Below are 21,287 nucleotides of genomic sequence, written 5' to 3' on the forward strand. Positions count from 1 at the left end.
TCAGGTGAGGGGGTGGAGTGGGTGGGCGAGGCGGGTTGCTCGCTCTAAGGATCTGAGAGCGGTCTTTAGGTCCCAGCATTATTTGTCGGCGCTTTAAGTTAAACGCTCCCCGCGGCGCCATAAACAAGACTCTCGGTTGGGCCATGGGGCATGGGGCGTGGGGCATGGGGCGTGGGGCACTGGTGGGAGGCAGAAAGCGAGCATTTAAGCGCAGTTTAATGGTTCAATGACATAATGAATATGCAACGCCCTGCACCGGATGGAGGGAGGCAAGGAGCGAGGGGGGGAGGGAGGACCTAACAAAAGAAGGAGCAAGCGGGGCAGAAGGCAGAGCAGGAGGCATGCCCCGAACAGGAGTCGTCGCCGTCTGTTGCCTGCTAATTAGCTGCATTCATAATTTCGTGAACATTATTTACATGCTAAGCAGTGCAGACGGAGGGGCAGAGAGAGAGAGCCGGCGAGGGGGAAAGGAGGGAAAGACAGACAAAGCCAACCGCAATGTGGTTGCACCTCGGCTCCTGCCACCGCCACAGCTACAGCCACAGGCTCCTTGGGCGGCTCATTTACAGTTTGGGTGGAGAAGGGGGAGGGGGGAGGCAGCATTCCTTGCAAGTGGCAAGAACTCTTACAACTTCCAGCGCGAAAAAGAACAAAAGGAAGGCAGGAGAAAGAAAAGTCGAAGAGTGGCGAGAGACAGAGAGAGAGAGGGACCGAGAGAGAGAGAGGGAGAGGCACAGAAGAGGTTCCAGCGTGTTGCAAGTGAAAACTTTTTTAATTGAAAACATTTTTCAAGTTTATTTTTATTTTTATTGAACGGCGGAGCAGCCAGCAGCCAGAAGTTTCTTTAAGGTTAAGTGTGGCACAGAGGCGCAGAGAGGAAGGGGCAGAAGAGAGGAAGGAGAGACGGAGTGGAATGCAGAGAAGAGAGTGGCGTAGGGTTACCGCCGCCTTTACTGCACTTTGGCTTAAAGCCTTCTTCAAGCTAACGCTCTCCCTCTCTCCGACTCCGATTCTGCCTCTGCCTCATCCCCCCTTGTGGGGCTTCCCTCGCGCAGCGGGGTGGCCATAAGCTGCACTCCCTTCAACCCCTTCGCTTCACACTACAGCCCCTCCCAGACCGACTTTGACTTTCCCTTTGAGCTGCTTACTCCCCCACTCTCCCGTGGCCACGCCCCCCTCCCCGCTGAATCGATAAAATATATTTAAATGCCGGCAATCAATTTCCACTTCCCCCGTTCACCCGCTGCTCTGAGGGAATTATCCTGGCGCCATCTTGGCGCTGCCGCCCACTGCTCCGCCTTTTGTATTGTGATTTATACAGGCTCGGGGTGGGGGAGAAGGTCAGACACGCTAATTAGCCGATCAACTCCTCCTTGACCTGGCGCGGGACGCTCCCCGCCACTCGGAGTGCCACTCGGAGCGCCACTTGGAATGGCGGGGACATTCCAGCCACGAGACATTTCATTCACTCAACTTTATGGCTAGCCCCTGCCCCTGCCCCACTCTGCTGTCTGGCTAATACGTAACTTTTATTTTTCAATTTTCCCTCTGGCTGGCTCGTTCTCTCTGGCTTCCATGTTTTGTCAACATTTTCCGCTTTGTTTGGCTATCTGTCTGCCATTATTCTGCCCCCTCCTCCCACCGGACGGAACGCGGCTTTGTCCTGCCACTGCCACCAGATTACAGTTGCATTTCGGCTCGTGGAAGTTGCATCCACAAATCAATCGGACATTTGCCCCGCGTCCAAGCTCATTTATTCCATAATTGTTTATGTCGTCATCAATTTCGGAGGAGGGCTGTCATAGTCTTCCCCCACCCCCCGCCCCCCCTCCCCCCGCAACGCCTCCCGCATTTGCATTTGCATTTACTCAATGGAAAACGGAAAATAGAAAACGGGCAAAAAATAGCCAAATCTCGAATTCGGTTTTTGTGGCCATAAAAAGCTTTGTTTCGACCGCCACTTGGCTGCCGTCGCCGCTGCCATTTTTTTCAGTTTTTCAATTTTCAGCTTTTTTTATCTGTTTGTTTCATTACGCGGCCTGTCAAATTAAATTTGACTTGCAGTTTGCCAAATTCGTAGGAATACCAAAAGCAACAAAGCCCACAAATGCCCAAAACAAAACAAAAACAAAACAAACTAAAAAACGATAGAAACAGTCGCGTACGCAGCCCGCTCCACGATCGGAGACCGCCGTTTCGGACTTGGGACTTCGGATTTGGGGATTGCTCTCTGGCTTTTAAAGCGATTTAAATGTCCGTTCATTTGGCCAAGACTTCGTTTAATTATTAACATTCAATGGTTGATCGCTTACCTTGTTTTTTTTAGCCACAATTGTCTGCAAATTTGAAACATGAGTTTTTATTGTGCTATTTAGCAATTACTTTGCCATAAAGCGTTTGGTAGAATTCTTCATTTAATTAGAAATCTGCCTCGGAGCAGTCTTCCTCTTTCACAGAGTAGCTGCGGGTAGCCGAGGGTTGCGGCCCGTGTGCCGCGGCTACTGGCTTCCCATTTCATTAGACATTTAGACATTAACATTTCTTCCAGCTGATGAGTCATCACTCCCCCACTCCCCCTTCTCTCCACGCAGTTGCTGCATTTAATTACGTTTCTAGCCACAAAGATATTACTCATACGACAGAGAGTAGCACCCCCCCCCCCCCCTACCGTTTGGCCCTGATTGCTGAAATTGGCAGCGCCGAAGCGAGGTGCTCGCGCGACCGAGGGAGCTGGAACATGGCACATTTGTGCGTGGCTCTCTATGGTCTCCTCCCCTCCCCCTCTGTCCCGCCCCCCCTTCCCCAATGTAAGCGATTGCATGAAAAAACGTGCCACGCATTTGACAGTGAGTGGAAGTCAATCACACGAGCGTTTTGTGTGTGTCTCTTTTTTTTTTCTGGTTGCACTTGGAGGTAAATGCACTTTGCACACGCCCCTCTCTATGCAGCCCCCTTGCCCCCTCCCCCGTGCCACCGCACTGTGGGGCACACAGGGCAGACGGCCAACAGAAATTACATAAAGCAACAAAAACCCAAAACCAAAAACAAAAAAAATCAACAAAAATGGCAACAATTTTGATGAAATATTCACATTGCATTAGGCGACAATTTATGACTTTTAATTAACTAAAAAAATGAACAAAAAGAAAAACTTTCAGTTTTCAATCACATTTGCATATTGATTGAAGCGCTGAAAAATATCGTGGGGAAATGGGAATGGAAAGGGGGGAGGGGATGGCACGGTAAAATGTTGTAAATTGATATTTGAAAAGGGGGAAGAGAGTGCCGGGAAATCGCTCAATTTGTTATTGGAAAACGTTTGGGACATAAACTCCACCTCTGCCAGACTCCGTCGCTGATCCATCCATTCAGCTGCCAGTTTCCAGTTAGCAAAAATCCAAGGAAAACAGAAAAACACTAGATAAGCACTGGAAAAGTTCGAGGGAGGGGGGGGAGAACGTGCGAGTAGGGAACGAAGCCTTGGAACGTGCGAGGAATGAATGAATGAATGAACGAAAGGAGACACAAAAGCAAAGCATTTGGATTTCGTGGTCTACCGTCAGTGCCATCGTTCCTTCCTCTTTACAACTTTGCACCTCTCCCCCCTCCCCTTTGTCTCGAGCGGTCGAAAACTTGAAAATTAGAAACGAAATGCAGACACACACACACACCTCCCTTTCTCGCTCTTACACTCTGCCATCCTACCACTCTCTTCCCATCGGCCCTAGGTACCGTTCTCCCCACCACTCCCCTCTCCATATATGCACGTATGTAAGCTGCTTCTTCCAGTTTGTAATCCTATATTTTCCCTTGTTGCTTCTGTAACCTTGACGCCTAGTTCCATCGGGCATTACACTCCTCCAACTCGTACCCGTACCCGTACCCATACCCATACCCGTTCTCTTACTCTCACTCTCACTCTCTTGCTCGTATTTGCGGCTCTGTGTGGAGTGAATCGAGTCGAGCAGCGATACGATATCACTGTCAATATTACGCGTACACGCCGTGTAATTCTATTAATTATATTTAAACATTATTTCACACACACACAGAAACAGTGAAACAGAAACGCTGTTGCACACACACACACAGATAGATTGCATTCAGACGTTGTTGTAGCCGTTGTGTTGCTTTTGTTGCTTTTCTTGCTTTTGTTGTTGCTGTCGACAGTTTGCACATTTTCAATGAATCTGTCCTTGGCAAAGTGCATTGCCGGCAGCGCGTTGCATTGCCGCGAGAGTGTTGCGGCTGCCCGTTCATTCGCCTCGGTTGCAGGCAGAAGTTGCTGCTGCTGCTGCCGCTGGCGCTGCTACTGCGCTGCTCCGCTCAGCTGTTGCTCTGCCGCTGCTTGCGTTTGCTTAATTTATTGACTTTTCGCTGCTGCGCCCGTAGCTGTGGCAATTTATTTGCCAACCGACTAAAAACTTCAATTACGACGCACGCACTTTCTAAAAATACAACCAAAAATAAAAAACACTCAAAAAAAGTCCCAAAAACTGTTCGAGTATCGGTTTCAGCTTCAGTTTTCTCAACGTTGCTGCAAATATTTATGAAACAATCTTGGGGCTCGGGGAAAGGAAGGGAGGCACAAAAGAGTTGCATTGTTATTGGCCGGGGAGATGGGGGATGGGGGATCTGTGAAAAGGAAAGTGTTGTTGTTGTACAAACAGGGGGCTAAGTGGGTCACTTGAAGAGATCAGCTGTCAGGCATGTATGTCATATATGTACGTGCGTGTGTGTGTGTTGGTGTGGGTGCATGAGTGAGTGCGATTTTCAGGCTCAGGCTCAAGGCTTGCGCACTGCTTGAGCACAGCGCTGCTTGATAAGCTCGAGTGGTGGAGTCGGAGTGGGGGAGCCGATTTGAAGAGCTTTATCAACGTTTTCCTGCAGCTGCAGCTGGCACTTGGGCACTTGGGCAAACACTGCCAGTTCCTGGGGGCCGGCCGCCTCTTATCAGGACTCAACTTTGACTTTTGTTTCCCTCCAAGACGGAAAGAAAGAATCGCTTTCATTGGGACTGAGACTCTTCCCCCGCCCCTAATTAGAGAATATTATTGTATATTGGGAATTGTTCAGAGTGTGTCAATGCCTCTGCTTTGTTCTATTCTGTTCAGTTCGGTTCTTTGCTTCCTTCATGTCTTACTCATTCTTTCCCCGCTCAATGGCGCCATCTGTGGCTGATCTCGGACTAACCTTTGCCGTGGTCGGAGGACCGGCGGACCACCCACACCCGATCAGATCATTCACATGGAACTGAGATAATCATCCGCCAAGCGAAACTTTCGGCAAATTAATATTCTCACGGCTTGCATTTTACATTTTACATTTTACTTTGCAGTTTCGTTTTCAATTGCATTTTGCTGTTGATTTCCTGCTCGCTCTCTCTCACCCCCACCCTCTGCTGATCCGCCTCCCCCTCCGCAGTGCGCCATTTGGTTTTTGTTTATTGCGACGACGACGACGACGACGACGTCTGACGATTTTTGTCAGTTGATCTTTGACACATTTCTGGGTGCGGCCCGGCTCTTCGGTCTCTTTGCCTTTGCCTTTTCCTCCTCTTTAGCTTTGCTTGACTTTCGTACATAATCTTCGCGTAGAGCGGCGGGGTACCGTTCATTTGAGCAGTCCGAAAGGGACTGCTTTCGGTACACTAAAATATGGACTAGTCGATCTGCGAGGGTATCAACGCGTCGATACTCAATGAAGGCCTATTTTTGTTTGGTAATGTTGTTGTTTTTGTTTTTGGCTTACTTCAAATTGGGTTTGATTCGCCTGACTTTTCAGCTGTTGCTGTTGTTGTTGTTGTTTGATGTTTATCATTCGCTTCGTCTTCTTCTTCTTCTCTTTCATCGAGCGACATGTGCACGTACAGAAATTGTTGTTGTTTCTGTATTGGCAGCATGTTCCGTTCCTTTGTGGCGGCGGGCGATTAATTGCATATTAATTTTGTTTATTTTCTGAGCAGCGGAGAAGGAGGAGGAGGAGGGGGGAGGGGCGAGGGAGGAGTGAGGGTAGCTGGGGATCCGATCTTGGCACGTTTCCTACGGTAAGTGGGTGAAAATACAAAAACAACAACAACGAAAAAGGCAAAACCGAAATCATCCACATAATAACAATAATAGCAAATAAAATGTGTTTAAAATTTCGTGCGCGTGTTGCGAGCTTTTTTAGGTTGCCCTCCGCTCCCGCCTCCGCCTCCGCTCTCCCTGCCACCCACACAGCGTGAGAACAAAACCCCCCTTCGGTTTTTGTTTTATACGGTTTTTCCCCATCTATTTCCCAAAGCACCTGTCAACCCTGGCCACTGCAACTGCAACTGCCACTAGCACTGCATGGCACTCTGCTGAAATGGAAAGCGCTTTCGGTTTCAATGCAATTCTGGTCTCTGCCTCTCCGCTGCAAGGGGCACACGCCCACTTCGGGCTAGCAGCTGCCAACGACCGTTATTTCTATTACCTTTTTCGCTTTGTGCAACATCATCTTCATTAGCAACGCCCCCTGGCGGCTGCGATCCGATCAGCGGCATCAACGGCAGCCTCACCGGCAAAATGTTGCCAATGTGTCCGGGGCACGGCACAGTGGACGGGATTGGGTGATTAGTGAAGATAAAGCCATGTAGAAGGTATTTGTTTCTTCTTCATCTTTTGCCCACTGTGCGCTTGGCAGAGAGAGGGAGAGAGACCTGCTCTGGCTCTGCCGCTGCCTCTTGTCTTAGCCCCTGCCACTGCCACTGCTGCTGCTGCTGCTGCTGCTGCAATGGCAAATGAATTCATTTGTTGCTACCGTTAAAGTTACTTTAACAATTGCCCATTTGTTGTTTTTGCACAATTTGCGTTTGTTGAACCTGGCTTTTGCTGCTGGCTTTTGTTGCTGGTTTTTGATCTCTTGCGATTGTTGCAAAATTAATTTTGAAGTAGAAAGCTCACCGAATGAGGAGTGTGGTGTGGTGTGTGTGTGTGTGTGTGACGACTGCCTCTCGGGCCAACAAGTGGGCGTGGTCTTTTGTTTGTGCCTCGCTTTGGGGCTGTTGCTGATGTTGCTGCTGCTTTTCTTGTGTCTAATTTGTGTAATTATATTCAAATTTAAAACTATGTAAATTTCTTACAAAATTATTTGCATTTAAATTGCCTTAGTGGTTGTGGCTGTGGCAGTGGCAGTGGCAACGAGAGGAACAGAACGTCATCGTTAACAATTATTGTAAATTACTTGGCACAAAACGGAATCTCTTTGTGCTCTCTCTCCGTCTCCCTCTGCCGCTCGAAAGCAGCGTAATTGAGCTTTTCGCCGCCCACACGACGCGAGAGTGCGTTCTGGTTGTCCCCCACTCTCCGCCGAATGGCTGACATCATTCATTCTCATTCCCATTCTCTCTCTCTCTCTCTCTCTCTCCCTGCTTTGCCGTTTGTTTTGGCTTGCATTTAGCTGGAAATCTGTATGCACTTTCAAGTGAACCAAGTCGCTGCTCTAACAGTAAAGGCGATTCAATCGAGTGATTCATTCAGTCGGCGCTTGCATAATGTCCATAGCTGCAAGTCGCATCCCACTTTCCCGCTCTCCCGCCCTGGCTCCATCTCCGGCTCGCACTCGAATGCCCAAGAAAGTCGCAAATGAACCGTAATTAATGGACTGTCTATTGGAATATCGTTAAGCGATCGTTTATTCGTTCTGATCGTTGCTCGGAAAAGGTGCGATGCGACGTACAGATACAGATACAGATACAGATACAGATACGGACATGTGATTGGACTTAGATGCAGTTCTAATTGAATTACAATATTCTAATGCTTCGTAATTTATGGGATTTCATTGAGAGTGTGGGCTATTTATAGCGTATTGCGGATCGGCTCTAGTGAGGCTGATGATGACATTGTCTGGGAGTCTGGGATGTATTCCAGGTCTCTCCTCTCCGCAAGTGTAATATATAATGTTTCTCCTTTTGTATGCTCTCTCTGGGCGCTTATCGGCCACCCCATGGCCCGCTTGGCACAGGCCTAATCTCGAAAGGGGTTTCTTCTTCCAGAAATTGCACAATTCCCAAGCGACTGGCGATGGAAATCTGCGTTTCCTCAGCCTCGGCTTTGGCTTTCGCTTCAGCTTTTTATTTAGAGCTCATTTTGTGCCATATTTCTGGACTCTTTCTGTGTCTTTTGTCACGTTTGTTTTGTTTTCGGTGTTTGTGGTGGCTCTAGCCCACCTCTCAGGTGGTGACTGGTCTACCTCTATCTTAATAGGAAATCTCGTAGGCCTATAAATAACCCTCGAGCATGTTGTGGTCTCAACACACTCGGCCCTTGTCCCTTGTCCCTTTCTCCGGCCCTCACTCTCACCCTTTTTCCAGCACTTGCCTCATTTTCATAGGAAATATGCCCGGCTTTGCATACCCTTCACAAAAATGGCATTGCGGTTGCGGTGAGGAGTTTGTCAAATGTGTTAAAGAGCAGAAATATCATCGATTGAATGAGATCTTATGGAAGTATCTGGTAAATGTGCTCTTAAAGATCTCTGCATCAGTCATGAATGCCTTAAAGGGTATTCCCTGCTTCGATTTTGGTGTGTTTCTCACCGTGTTAACTCATTTGCGTGTCAGCCCCTTGTCCCCTGGCTCCTCTCTTAGCCACAATTCACCAAAAATGGGACGAGCGGGCAGTCTGGAGTGGGGAAGGGGAGGGTGTGGAAGGTCTTTCAGAAACTTTAAGGACATCATCATATTGAATCGTACGCCGGTATACAGAACATCCTCCCAGAGTCCGGTGCTGATTCCATGGGGAACCGGCAAGATCTATTGCCCCTCCATGTGTAAGCGTTAGTTTTGGTCAAATGGTGGTGCTGGTGGGGGTGGGACCCTGACCCCCCTATTTCTCGCAGAGCTGTCAGCGGGTGTCGGCGGAAGGGTGAAGCGGGAGCCGGGGGGAAGGGTCAACGATGCGGTATCTGGCTTTGTTGTTGTTGGCCAACGTGTTTGGTTTTGGTCTAATTACTGCTGCCATGTGGGCTGTCGGGGGGTGGGGGGCTATTGTTTCTGTTGTTAAGTGAATTGCCGTTGCCGTTGCCTTTGGCTTTCGCTTGTGACTCGACTAATTTTGGCTTTCGATTCAATTTCCCCCCGTTTTTCGACATTTTCATTCGCTAATGAATTTTAATTGCAATCTGGCAGGGAGTGCACTCTGACCCTCGTCGACAGCTGAGGGAAACTGATTGCTGTGACACGGTAGGGAGGGGGGGGAGGGTGGAATATTATCGGGCTACTGCGCGACCCCACTAATTTTCCTCGCATTTTTCCAAAGAATTTTCACGCCAACGCCCACGCCCACGCGACGAATTGTTTCGATGAGGTGTGGGGTTCAGGTGATGACTCAACCCGCGGAGGGGGATGGGACGGGGGAGGGGGTGGTGTAAGAGTGGGCGGGGGGCGGGGGCCGATGGCTGACCACAGACAACAATTACACAATTATAGTCTATGGCGGTCTACGGGGGCTACGAGCGTGCCATAAAAGCCTTGAATTAATTAAAAATCTAAGCCTAAGCTTTGGCCGTCATAAATAAGCCAGGCAACAGCCGCAACAATGGCAACAGCAACAATAACACTTGCAACAATGCCACTCCACTGGACAGCCAGCCAGCCAGCCAGCCAGCGAGCCAGCCAGCGATAATATTGTTCAATCCCCAAAGAAGTAGGAAGGGGGAGAGAGGAAAGAGTACACACATGTACATAGAGCCATTAAAAAATGATTTTGTAACGATGCAGCATAAGTACTGTACGAAACATGAATTCGGAGTCTAGGAAAAACATTTATAGCAGGTGTTTTCGTTCCTCTCTGTCTCTATTTTGGGGATAATTGCAATTAAAGTTTTTAAAGTTGCTGCTGCTTCGATTTGCAGGAGAGAGGTATTGTACAGTGCGTGCCATAGCTACAGGTGCAGCCATGTGGGGCTGTGGTTGAAGATTGTAAGAAGGACATTTGTTTGAGGATGCAGTTCTATCGAATATAGACTATCGAATCGAATCGTTTCACTTGTAGAGTTCATGGCCCTCTTTTGTGGTACGCACTGTAGCTCTGCGGTTAATTGAATGAATAAATCAAGCGTGTGCACTCGATCGGAGTAGTCCCGTGTCCCGCCCTGCGTGCACCCCTCATCGCTGTCATGTCAAGTGTCAGTTACAGAAAACTACGCTGAAAATGTGGAATAAACTGGGTGGAGTTCTCGAGTTCGAGTCGTGCTCGCAGGCAGGCCAGACCCCTTTGTCGTCTATCGGCATCCCAAAGAAATAGTTAAGCACAAAAAAATCGCATAATTACAAACAAAAAATAACAAAAATCAGAATAGACTGCCACAAAAATCAACAGAAACCGAAACCGAAACCCAAACCGAAAACGAACAAAATACACAGAGAAATATTGCCAATTAGAATTAATGTGAGCACTCGAGAAGAGATTTCGGCTCAAAGTCGCAGCCGCAGCCGCAGTCGCAGTCGCACTCGCAGTCGCAGCCAGGGCCTCGGACATGTTTCCAATTATTTTTGAATATTTCTGCGCTATTTGCACTTGTCGGTCGGCGTTGGGTTGGGCTGGGCCTGGGCCTGGGGTCCGCCCAAAACAACGAGAGAAACACTTTGATTTATAGAGGAAGTTTGCCCGCCGCTCAAAGAGTCGCCGCTGACAGCTCAATTTGTCACGAGGGAGACACGCAGAAGCGATACTCGAAGACTCACGAATCGGAGTCGGACTCGGCTTCGGCTTCGGAGGCTGTGCCTCGGCCTGGCCTTCTCCTAGTTGCTATTTGCCTAAAAGATCTTTTTACCAGTCTTACGCATGGGAGACTTCCACTGCTGTTTGCTCTGCGCAAATATTGATGGAAGATCGGTTCTGCGAAATGTTGGAATCGACACGGCGCTCAAAAATCGTTATTGTGTCAATGTTTTACTTGGGAGTTTGTGCAGTGGGAAGTACATTTATTTACATCATGCTTAAGCAGGTCCGAGATGAACGCCATTTCATGCCTGCTCTTGCTTTTGCGGCCTCTCTCTCTCTCTTTCGCAATCTTTATTTCGTCTACGATACGAGCAATACACACACGCACGCACTCTCTCTTGCGCTCTCAGTGCTTGCTGTTGTTGTTTTTGTGCATTCTGCATCGGGCGAGCGCTTGGCTTATCTCTCGGCCCATCTATGGGCAACGGGCAAAGCAGCGGCGAACATGTCCGTTCGTGTCTGTTCTTCCATTCCTATTGCTATGCAATTTGACGAAACGACCACAGGTAGTCTTTGTCCAATAAATATCCCACAAGTAAATACATACGCGGTGTATATCGATCGGGCAAAGAGTCTTTAGGTTCTGAATATGTGTTTCTACCGGGAGGTGGCATTGGAGCTTTTTGGGGGGGCTAATTGCAAAGCAAAGCAAAGCAAAGCAAAGCAGAGCAGAAGAAGGCATTAATTAAGCAATACTGGAAATAATATCATAAATATTCGGAGGCATGTCTGGGCCTGGCCTGTGCCTCCATTTCTCGTTGCTTTTTGGGGTTTCTTCTATTGAAAAAAGCAAATGCTGGTTGCTGGCAAAAGTTGTGGCAATTAATTTGACGCCTCTGGAAAAATATACATATGTCGCCACATGTGTTGCCAGCAGCTTTGAGAGTGCTGCAAACTCCATTTTAATTGCAACAAAAAACTGTGCGTGTGGCATAAGAAATGAAAAGGGATCAAGTCACACGAGGAGGCGAGGAGGCATGTTTGTAGTTTGTAGTTTGTGTGTCTCTCAGAACTTGCCACCGCAACACGCGAGCAGTATGACCCTCTCTCTCTATCTCTCTCTCTATCTGTGTCTCTCTCGTGTCTGTCTGCCGCAAAATACTTGGCAACTTTGCACATTTGCCTCCTTCAAGCCCCAAGCCCCAAGCCCCAGCCTCCATCTTCCATCCTCTGGGGCCTGGCGACTCGCACTCGGACCCCAGCCCCTCGGATCACATATTTGTCCAAAGTAATGAGACTTTTCACAGCTTTGCCCCCTTGGCCGCCTCCTGTGCCCCTTGTCCTGCCCCTTCCGCTGCCCTCTCTCTTTTGTGCTGCGCTGTGGTGTGGCGTCGTCGTTTTTAGAGCTCTGGGGCAGACCGCGCTGGGAGCTGGGAGTAGCGCAGCGTGAAGTTGTCTCCTAGACGGCGGCCAGCCTCAAAATGCATTATGGGAATTTTGTGGCATTTTCATTAACAGCTCTGTGTCTCTCCCCCTTCCCCCTCCACCCTCCACCCTCCCCTCCCCCTTTGCCCCATGTGTGAGTGTCTGTGTGTGTCTTGCTTTTAATTTGTTTGCGATTAACACGCGAGCGTAAAAAATATTTTCTAGTTATAAAATTTGTCATGAGTCATGGGGCGGAGACGCGAGTGGTGGGGCACATATGCATGAATGTGGCTTGAATGTGGGAGGAGGGGATTAGATAAGATTTGTCGTGGATAGAGTACAGCGAGAGAGAGGGACAGAGACAGAGACACATCGTATAGAAAGAGGATACAGGGGGCACCCTGTGATTTGCATACCCTGCGAATCATAAAGTGATCGATGGACCTGCTCTTGTCTACAAAAGCCAACATTTATCTCTGCTTTAAGATGGATTTTCTTCTCTCCTCGGAGTTGAGTAAATCTTAAATTTCGCGCCCCAACAGCTGCCTTTGATTGCTGCTGGCCGCCGCCGCACAGCTGCTGGCGTTGGCAAATTTATAGGACCCGCTCCGCTCCGCACCTCCTGCTGCCCCCCCACACCGCCTCCTGCTCCCGGGGCCCGCCTGACCGACCGCTCCGCTCCGCTCGCAATTAATTAGCGGCAATGAGCTGTTGCCTCTGCCGTTTGCCGTTTGCTGTTTGCCGTCTGCCGGTTGCCTTTTGTGGCTGCCTTTATGGCTCGAATGTGCGTCGTTGTTGTTGCCTCTTTATGTTGCAAGCAGCCACATTATTTGTACGTTTCTTGCGCTCGTCTGGCTAATTTTCTATTTATTTGACCACACACACACACACACACGCACACACACGCACGCGGATAAGGACTCGGATAAGGTTCGACTATCGGACCACAGACCACGGACCACGGACCAGGGACTGGCTCTAATTTATGGGTTTCTTGCACTCTCGCTCTCAGCCTTAAAGACCGTCCCTGTGGCCACTGGCCAGCCGTCTCTAGCCGTTGCCTGCATTCTCTGGCTTAAAGTTTGAATTCGTGTCCAGGGAGACAGCAGAGCCGCCGCAGCCGCAGCCGCACCCAGCCCCAAGAGGTCCAGGTGGGGGTCGGTCTCCTCTCGAGAACTAGTTTACTTTCAACGGGTGTCCAATGCGCTGCGCTGCTCGGCGCTGCTCTGCGCTCATCAACCTGATTTGACTCTAATGACATTCACGACTCCGACTTGGGGGCCCAGCAGCTCCATTGAGTGCTTCAGTGGTTTAGTGGTTTAGCGGGGGCATGCCACACACTCCCCCCACTCCGCTGACAGTCGCTACTGGGCTTAAAGTTCAGTTCAGCTTAGACCAAGTCGCGGCTTAGTTCATGCGTGGCCGGGGCCTGGCCTGGCCTAGGCCTCTCCCCCGTCCCCCGTCCCCCGTCCCCTATCCCCACCCCCACCCCCATCCCATTCCATCCCATCGACTTGGCCTTTGCTTTGAATTCCGAATCGGAATCTGAATCGGAATTGCTGTAAAACGACTTAAAGCCATGATTTATGTTTTCACGTTGCGCTTCAAGTGCAATAGTTTTTCCCACTCCACTCCACTCCACTCCACGCCACGCCACAGGGTACTGCGAGAGTTCTAGGGTGTCCCCGATTTGTGGTGATCTATGTAACAGATTGAAAAGGGAAATGGTTTGCGCTCAGGTCCTAGATGGGGGTATTACCCACCTGGCAACCGACTCTCATTGGAATTTCTGGCATATTTCAGCCGGGATCACTTCCCCCTCGCCATGGGACAGGTGTCCCCATTGCCCGACGGACTAATGGGCATCGCCATGGTCGAGTATCCTCTGGCCACAGCTTGCATGTGGGTCGGTCTGCGGGTCGGGCTGGCCTTTGTTGCTGCTGGTTCCATGGGCGGCCCGCTGCCTTAATTAGCTCAGCATTGTTTGGGCTCACTCCGATTCGATTTGTTTCTTGTTTTTCTCTCCGCTTTGTGCGAGTATTTTATTAATTAATTCGCCAGCTTCGTATCTCGTACTTTGGGTCATGCCAGTGCCAGTGGCGGTCCCAGTGGCAGTCCCAGTGGCAGTCCAAGTGGCAGTGGCAGGGCATCGAATGTGTGGCAATAAATGGGTTTACGAGTGCTCGTACGAGCAGGTCGGTTTCTTCATTTGTTTGCTGCCACCAGACACAACCCACATGATTAACATTTGCGATTTCCATGGATTAAATCACAGTACTCTGCCCCCCTCCCCCCTCCCTGGCTGCCTCTTGGCCAAATTTGCGCAATTAACTTTGGCTAAAAGTTTAATTCCACTCGCGACTAGCGACTGCAATTCGAGATCGTTTCGGGAGATCGAACAGATGCGATACTGCCGTACGATGATGGCACGGAGTCCGGGGGCGAACGCGGGGGCGGTGGAGGGGGCGGAGGCGGAGGCTAGTAACCCGTTTAGTTTTAGTTGCCGTTTAAAGGCATCAACAACAACAATTAATAACAGCAACAGTTCATGGAAAAGCGGTTGAGAGCTGGAAAATGTTTTAAATACTTGGCATCCATTAATCACTTTGCACTCTGCCTCCCGATTCCCCATTCCCGGTTCCCGGTTCCCGATTTCCGATTGAGTGCCTCCGATTCGCGGGTCAGTTTCAGTAGAGATTCCAGTACAGTGGGCGACCAGTATGCGGAATCCCCCAGCCGTTCTTCGAGTGATGCCAAGCCAGCGCATGGGATGTGCTTCCTCTTTTCGAGTCTCCACTGTACCTCCCTCTAGGGGAGTGCAGTGGAGATCGCGGTATCGCATTTCATATATGTATTTCGTAATTTGTTTGTTGGGGGAACGGGGGGCCGGGGGCCGGGGACCCCAACATGAAAATACATTTGCATGTGCCGCTCCCTTCTCAGTCCACCCCCCTACCCCACCCCACGGGAGTCGCGTTGTTAATTTGGAAAAGCGATAAGAAAAATTCGATTAGGTTTTGGATTTTCTCACTGAACGGATTGTTGGGTGCGTGGCTTGTTTTCGGGGATCCTGCCACTGCGATGGGAACAGATCGAAGACCGACCGCCGCACCCACTGACCAGGCGGGACGGGTGGCAAGGGGATGGGGGAGGGGTGCTGAAGGAAAAAATGAAAGTAAAATCTTGATGGACTTTGGAGATGGAAACCCATTTCGAATTGATGGTTTTCCCTGGCGGTGGTTTCCAAACTTTGCCATTTCAGATTTTGGCAGCTCCCCTCCCCAGTCTCCCCCCTCCCCGTCTCCACTCTCCCACTTAGCCCTCCTTTTTCTCGCCAATCTCTTATTTGCATTGATTTATCTTTTCTTTGTCTTTCGCCTTAAAAATTGGCCGAAATGTCTGTCTGTTGGCCTGGCCCACTGCAGTTTTTGTTGTTGCTGTGTGCCGGGAATAGTTCAATCAGACAAATGAAGGGGCGGGGCATGTGGCAGGTTGCCCGGGGAGGTGGCAAATTTAATCAATAACCAGAAGCAGCCGCAGCCGCAGCCACAAAAGTCATACACTTATTTTGGTAATATTTAAAATTGATTTTCTGCAATAAAAAAGGTGTTTTCGGTGGCAAGAGGCAGGAGGGGGGCATGGGGGGGGGGAGGCATGGCCCACAGTTATTTATGGGAAAAACGTGATGCACGAAAACAGTGTACCGCCTGTGTATCGCTCGTCTATTTACTTTTTGTGGCCACTTTTGCATTTGTCTCGCATTTTGGGCAACGTCTAATTTATGGCAAGGTGTGGCAGTCCCCCATCCCCCCCTCCCCCCGCCAACAACAACAACAACAACAATAATAATAATAATAATAATCAAATTATCAGAAATACAAATCTCCCCCCACCCGCGGGACAGTCGGTGGGGCGGAAAGAGGAGCTCGAGGAGTCACACAGAAAATGGCAAGTGGCGGCGGCGCCCAGAATTTCTGTCTGTCGATTGCTCGATTGCCGGCGACATTTGGCTGGGACTCGAGTGGATGGGGCTCGGAGTGGATTGGAGGCCACGACGACGACGACGAGGCGGAAGACGAAACCTCGTCGAGATCTGCATTCAAATGCAAATCAGGGGCGAAGCGATCGAGGCGACCGAAGCGGAATCCGAGTCAAAGTTTGGACAAACATCAGAGCCATCGAATCCGATACACTTTCGATTGTTGGCGCGGCAACAGCTGGCGAATCTATTAATAGACGCCTCGAAATATGACCACTGCAGAGGGACAGTGGGTTTCATCGAGATAAGTCACCGCCAGAGCGGGCAGATTCCAGATACATCTATGCGATTGCCCCTCGATTGGACTGGCATCCATCCTCCCCCCAACATCGCCTTGAACTGTGCCTCCCACTGGCTTATAGTTTTGACACGCACTGTCAATGGAGCGCGCTGTATATTTGCATAAATTAAACTAATTGGGCGCCAAAGCAAAGTCACCGCAAATGAATTTACATAAGTCCGAGGGGAGGGGGCTCTGCTGGGGGTCTGGAGGGGACACAAGGCCCGCTCCAGAGTCGCAGGGTCCCAGAGTCGAGTATTGTGTGGCAAGACTCGTACCGATGCAATGGAAATTGAAACATTTCACATTTTTAATCTGTACGTGATAGGGCAAATAGTTTGCCACTTGATGGAGTGACTCCCTCCCCCCCACCGCCGCCCTGCTTTGTGGCACGAAAAATTATGCAGCGCACAAATCAGGCTCCGTCGGGCTGCCGATTCCGATTCCGATTCGTGCTGCATGCTAACGTGGCAGACAAATCGACTCTCCGTCTGGCAGCACTTAGCACGTGATTGAAAATTGCCCCGGAATGAAGTGATTGGTGGATTTATCTATGGAGGGGACTCCCCCCGACCACCCCTCCCCCCTCCCTTGGTATTCCGTTCGTAGTTCTGATTGCCACCAATTTATTTTCGTACTCCTCTCCGAGGGGGGGGGGGGAGGGGGGCGGTAGATACTGGAACGTCCACAAGTATTTCGCGTTGGACAAACAATTTGCTCGGAACTTTGCTCTTTTCGGGCTTCGGTTTCGGTTTCTTCTCCTCTTTTTGTCTTTCGGTCTTTGGCTCTGTCTTTGTCTTTGGCATTAAAAGCAAATTTACAAATTAGTGTGAAATTAGGGCCAAAACAGGAAAAGTACACACAGCGGAAGGCAAACACAATCAGAAGCCATGGCTCCGGGGAGTAATCGACCGACGGACACCCTCTGGAGCCTCTCCAGAGCCAGAAGTAGAGCTCCATCTGGTGCCCACACCACAGACCCGTCTTCGTAGAGGGTATGCTCCCTGCTCCACACCAGGCCGCATAACAAGTTGGCTTGTTTTCGGCCAAACCAAGGTCAAAGTCAGCTGCTCGGAACCGCACTCCCCTCTCCACACTCCCCACTCTCCACTCCGCGCTGAACATGGGGTGATGTTTGGTATTCCGATTCCGATTCGGATTCCGCCCCGCCTTTGTCTTCGCTCGGAGCTCGCTCTGACAGCGACGGACGGAAGCGAAGCCGCCTATAAATTACAGAGCTCCCGCCGCCGCTCCCCGCTCCTCCAACGTTCCATTCAGATCTCAGGCAAAGGCGAACCCGCAGTCGGACAGGAAGAACACTGACCACGGACCAATCGAATGCTGACTGATTGTTCCAATGACAGCTATCGGCCAAAGGGGGTGGGGGGCGGTCTAGGGGATTGACAGGAGGCGGATGTGTGACTCGCGAATCGAAAAAGCTGAGGCACGGCTGAGATGAGAGTCTGCGGAGCGGGTAGATACCACAATAAGTGAAATATGAGGCAGGAATAGCAAGAATGGGTTCCTTCTTATCAGTGGATATACATATGATTCATACATGATTCATTCTACGATCGTAAGATTTGATGGGATCACGTCTGCCCCTAATCGCTCCATCTGCGCCCCAAAGAAGGGTATCGGAGTGTACAAATGGGAACCACTTCTGATCCGGGACAGACACTCGCCCAAGTGTTCGGGCCAAAAAAGAGCAATAATGGGAATGGGGAATGGGAGAATGGCAAGGCATAGCATTTGGGCCATTAAAATTCATTGGCCGTCGGGCACATCTCGGTCTGGAGTGGTGGCTGGTGGGGGATCGATCGGATCGGATCGGATCAATAAGCAAACAATAAAGATCGCACCGAGCGGGCCAGCTGCGGATCGGATCGGATCGGATCGTATTGGATCCAAATTATAATTCATATTCCCTAAATTAGCAGAGTCTTGCCGGGAGGGAGGGGGCGAACGGAGAGCAGTGGGTGGCTGTTAATTAACCTTTTTGTTCCACTCACTTGAAGATCTGCCACGGCCCCGCCCCGCCCCGCCCTGTAATTGTTTCAGAAAAGATATTTACGAATTTCGCTCGGTTCCGCTGTCGTTTGCTGTTTAGCCGATTAGTCGGAATGACTAATCGCCGGAGGGAGGGGGAAGGGGTGCGCGGGTGAGACGGTGGGGGGACGAGACAGCGGGTCTGCCGTTTGTTTGTGTTATATAATCAGAACGAAGCAAAGGTGCAAATGAATAACGTATTATAACATTTGTATGGTCCCTAAAGCAAGGAACCAGCGAATGAGAGGGCGACGAATAGGGCGACGTGTGTAATACCCTCAAGGAATAGACGGAAGCAACAGGTCGATCTACATATATGTAGATATAGACATACCCTGTATACGGTTGGAAAGACTCTCTCGGGAAGGGTGCACAGAGTGCCTGCGATGGCGAGTGTTTTCCAAGTGCTTTATTTCGTTTAATTTATAATTTTCTAGCAGATAAGTCGGAATTCCTCATGAGCTAATGGCAGGCCCCTCCCCCCACAAGCCCCCCCCGCGGCCAGCTGATAAGACTGCCCAAGGAGAGAGCGAGCGAGAGAGGGAGCGCTGCAAAAGTAAATAAAATTAAAATTAAAATTAAAAAAAGAAAAGAAAAACTCGAGAAAGAGAGAGAAACACACAAAATAAAATCTATTCAATGTCAAGGTCAGCCTGTGGGACGGCGACAACAACAACATCGACTGTTTTTTTCATTTTTTTTTTTTATTTTTTCATTCTTTTTGTCTCTTGTTGTTTCTTGTTTTTTGCTCTCTTTCTTCTGGCTTTTGTTGTTGCTGTTTGTTTCGTTTTTGCAGTCTTTTTTTTCACATTTTTTGTTTGCTTTCGTTTTTGCTTTTGTTTTGGTTTTTTTTTCTTTGTTGGGCTTTTTGTTGATAACTTTATTTGCTCTTTTCGACTGTAGGCAGAGCACCGACGATTTTGATACCCTAGAAGATCGGATCAAAGTATTCCGAAGTAATCCACCAATTCGATCTATCGCCATAATCGTAATGCCCTCTGGCTAAGGGTACAATAATATTTATAAGAAATTCTCGGTACCACGTGCCACAACCAAAGAGGGAGAGGCAGAACTCCGCTTGGGGGAATTATTTTCAATTTTATTCGTTTGAATTTTATGCATTTTTTGGCCGTTCCGTTTGTTGTTTCTTAAGCTCTTAAGGCTTTCACGGATTACTTGTTGCTTTTGTTTTAATATTTGTATCTGGCGGATGACGTAAGAGCCGAAGAAAGAGAAAGCATGAGAGAGAGGGGTGGGGAAGTGAAATGAAAATGGAAGAGCGCGGTGTGTCGATCCAAAGGGAACTCGAAAGTCACGTAAGTTCTACAAGTGGAATACAGACAGTACAGTGGAACTGCCACGAGGGGAATAGAGTACGGATCTCCCCACCGGTGCACCGGTTTGACTGTTGCATGGCATTCGATTTACATAAGTTCGACTGCGATTCGATTAGTCAGAGGGGAAACCATTGGAGAGCAGCCAGTACGTGGCCTAAGCCGGCACTACGTACACATATATAGGGGGAGGGCCAAATCCTTATCATAACTCACTCGCCCCCCTCGCCTTGCCCCTCCGACGGCTTGCAATTTCCGTTTTGCCTGTCAGCTGCCACATGCAGTGCCACCAACACCCCCCACCCCCCGCCGCCCCGGCGTCTGAGCGCTGTCATAGAATGTAAATTTTTACTCGACGAATGGAATTTCGCATTCTGATTCATATTTTACCGCACTCCCTTATCTGTTTACTTACATCTATCTCCCTGTCTGTCCCCCTCTTTGCAGCTCGACGTCTGGTTGCAACGGCATCTTCTCACGTCGCTTGGACTTCTCGGCGTTCAACAAGCTGCCGAATACGCGTTTGAATTCTTATCAAGTCAAGGTGAGTAATAGATATACGATGTATCTTTAATCTAAGCTACCCAAGCCAGCCATTCATCGGGCATTCACTCACTCACTCAATCACTTATTCGCTCACTCATTCACTCGCTTCGCCCGCAAGCCTCAGCTCTGCAAACTTTGTTTCATTTTTCTTGGAATTGTCAACAAAAATCTGCCCGATTCGCTAAACTTGCCATTGGATATGGCCGGCCTGGTGTTATGGGGGACCGAGGGCGGTGGGGGGGCTGATTAGATAATTTTCAGCTGTTGTTGGAAGTCTCAGCCTCCGGTCCGAAGCTCACACACAGAATTCTTGGGAAAACAGTGGAAATATTCATCGCCCAAGCTGTTTTTACAGTCACATGAGCGGTTCCAGGAAGTGGCAGGAAAATAGACCAGAAAATGTAACAACAACAACGAAGGCCATGCATATCCGATGGAAAAGCGTCGGTGGAAAGCGTATCGTATAGCAGCAGCAGCAGCAGCAGCAGCTGTACTCCTTCTGATCTTCTTCTAATCAACCCCCCGCCTCCCCTTTCTATTATTTTTCTGTTTACAGTTCCAATAATAATGCCAACGCAGGCAGAACTCGACTGCTTGCTCTGCTTGCAGGCCCAATACCCAATACTGCTTGCTGTGCAAGATCGTTCCTGAATGGGCGGGTGGATGCCAGAGGGAGAGAGTGCCTCGATTGCGGTTGCGATGATGTGTTGGAGTGGGATCGATAGGCCCCTTGGAAATCCCATCGATAATGCTTCGCTGGCGTTTCTTCTTCTGAGTAGTTTTTGTTGCATTCATACGATTGTTTCTGAGGGTCTTGCGGTCTCTTGTTTCGAGCGGCTATTGAACCATCGAGGAGGCTGAGACCGAGGCTGAGCTCAGGACTGATCCGGGACGGGGGACCACCCACAAGATTGCTTCAAGTG

General features: G+C 49.6%; 1 protein-coding gene across 1 annotated transcript in view; it reads left to right on the plus strand.

The window, feature by feature from the left end:
- LOC6595338 (headcase protein) overlaps positions 1–21,287 on the plus strand; it is an 80,733-nt gene that overhangs the window by 12,169 nt on the left and 47,277 nt on the right. The window contains 1 exon segment of the mRNA XM_026995219.1: positions 20,266–20,362. Coding sequence (XP_026851020.1) covers positions 20,266–20,362 — 97 coding nt within the window.

The sequence above is a fragment of the Drosophila persimilis genome, unplaced genomic scaffold (assembly GCF_003286085.1).
Source record: "Drosophila persimilis strain 14011-0111.01,24,50 unplaced genomic scaffold, DperRS2 tig00000000-arrow-pilon, whole genome shotgun sequence".
In the NCBI taxonomy this organism is placed as follows: Eukaryota; Metazoa; Arthropoda; class Insecta; order Diptera; family Drosophilidae; genus Drosophila; species Drosophila persimilis.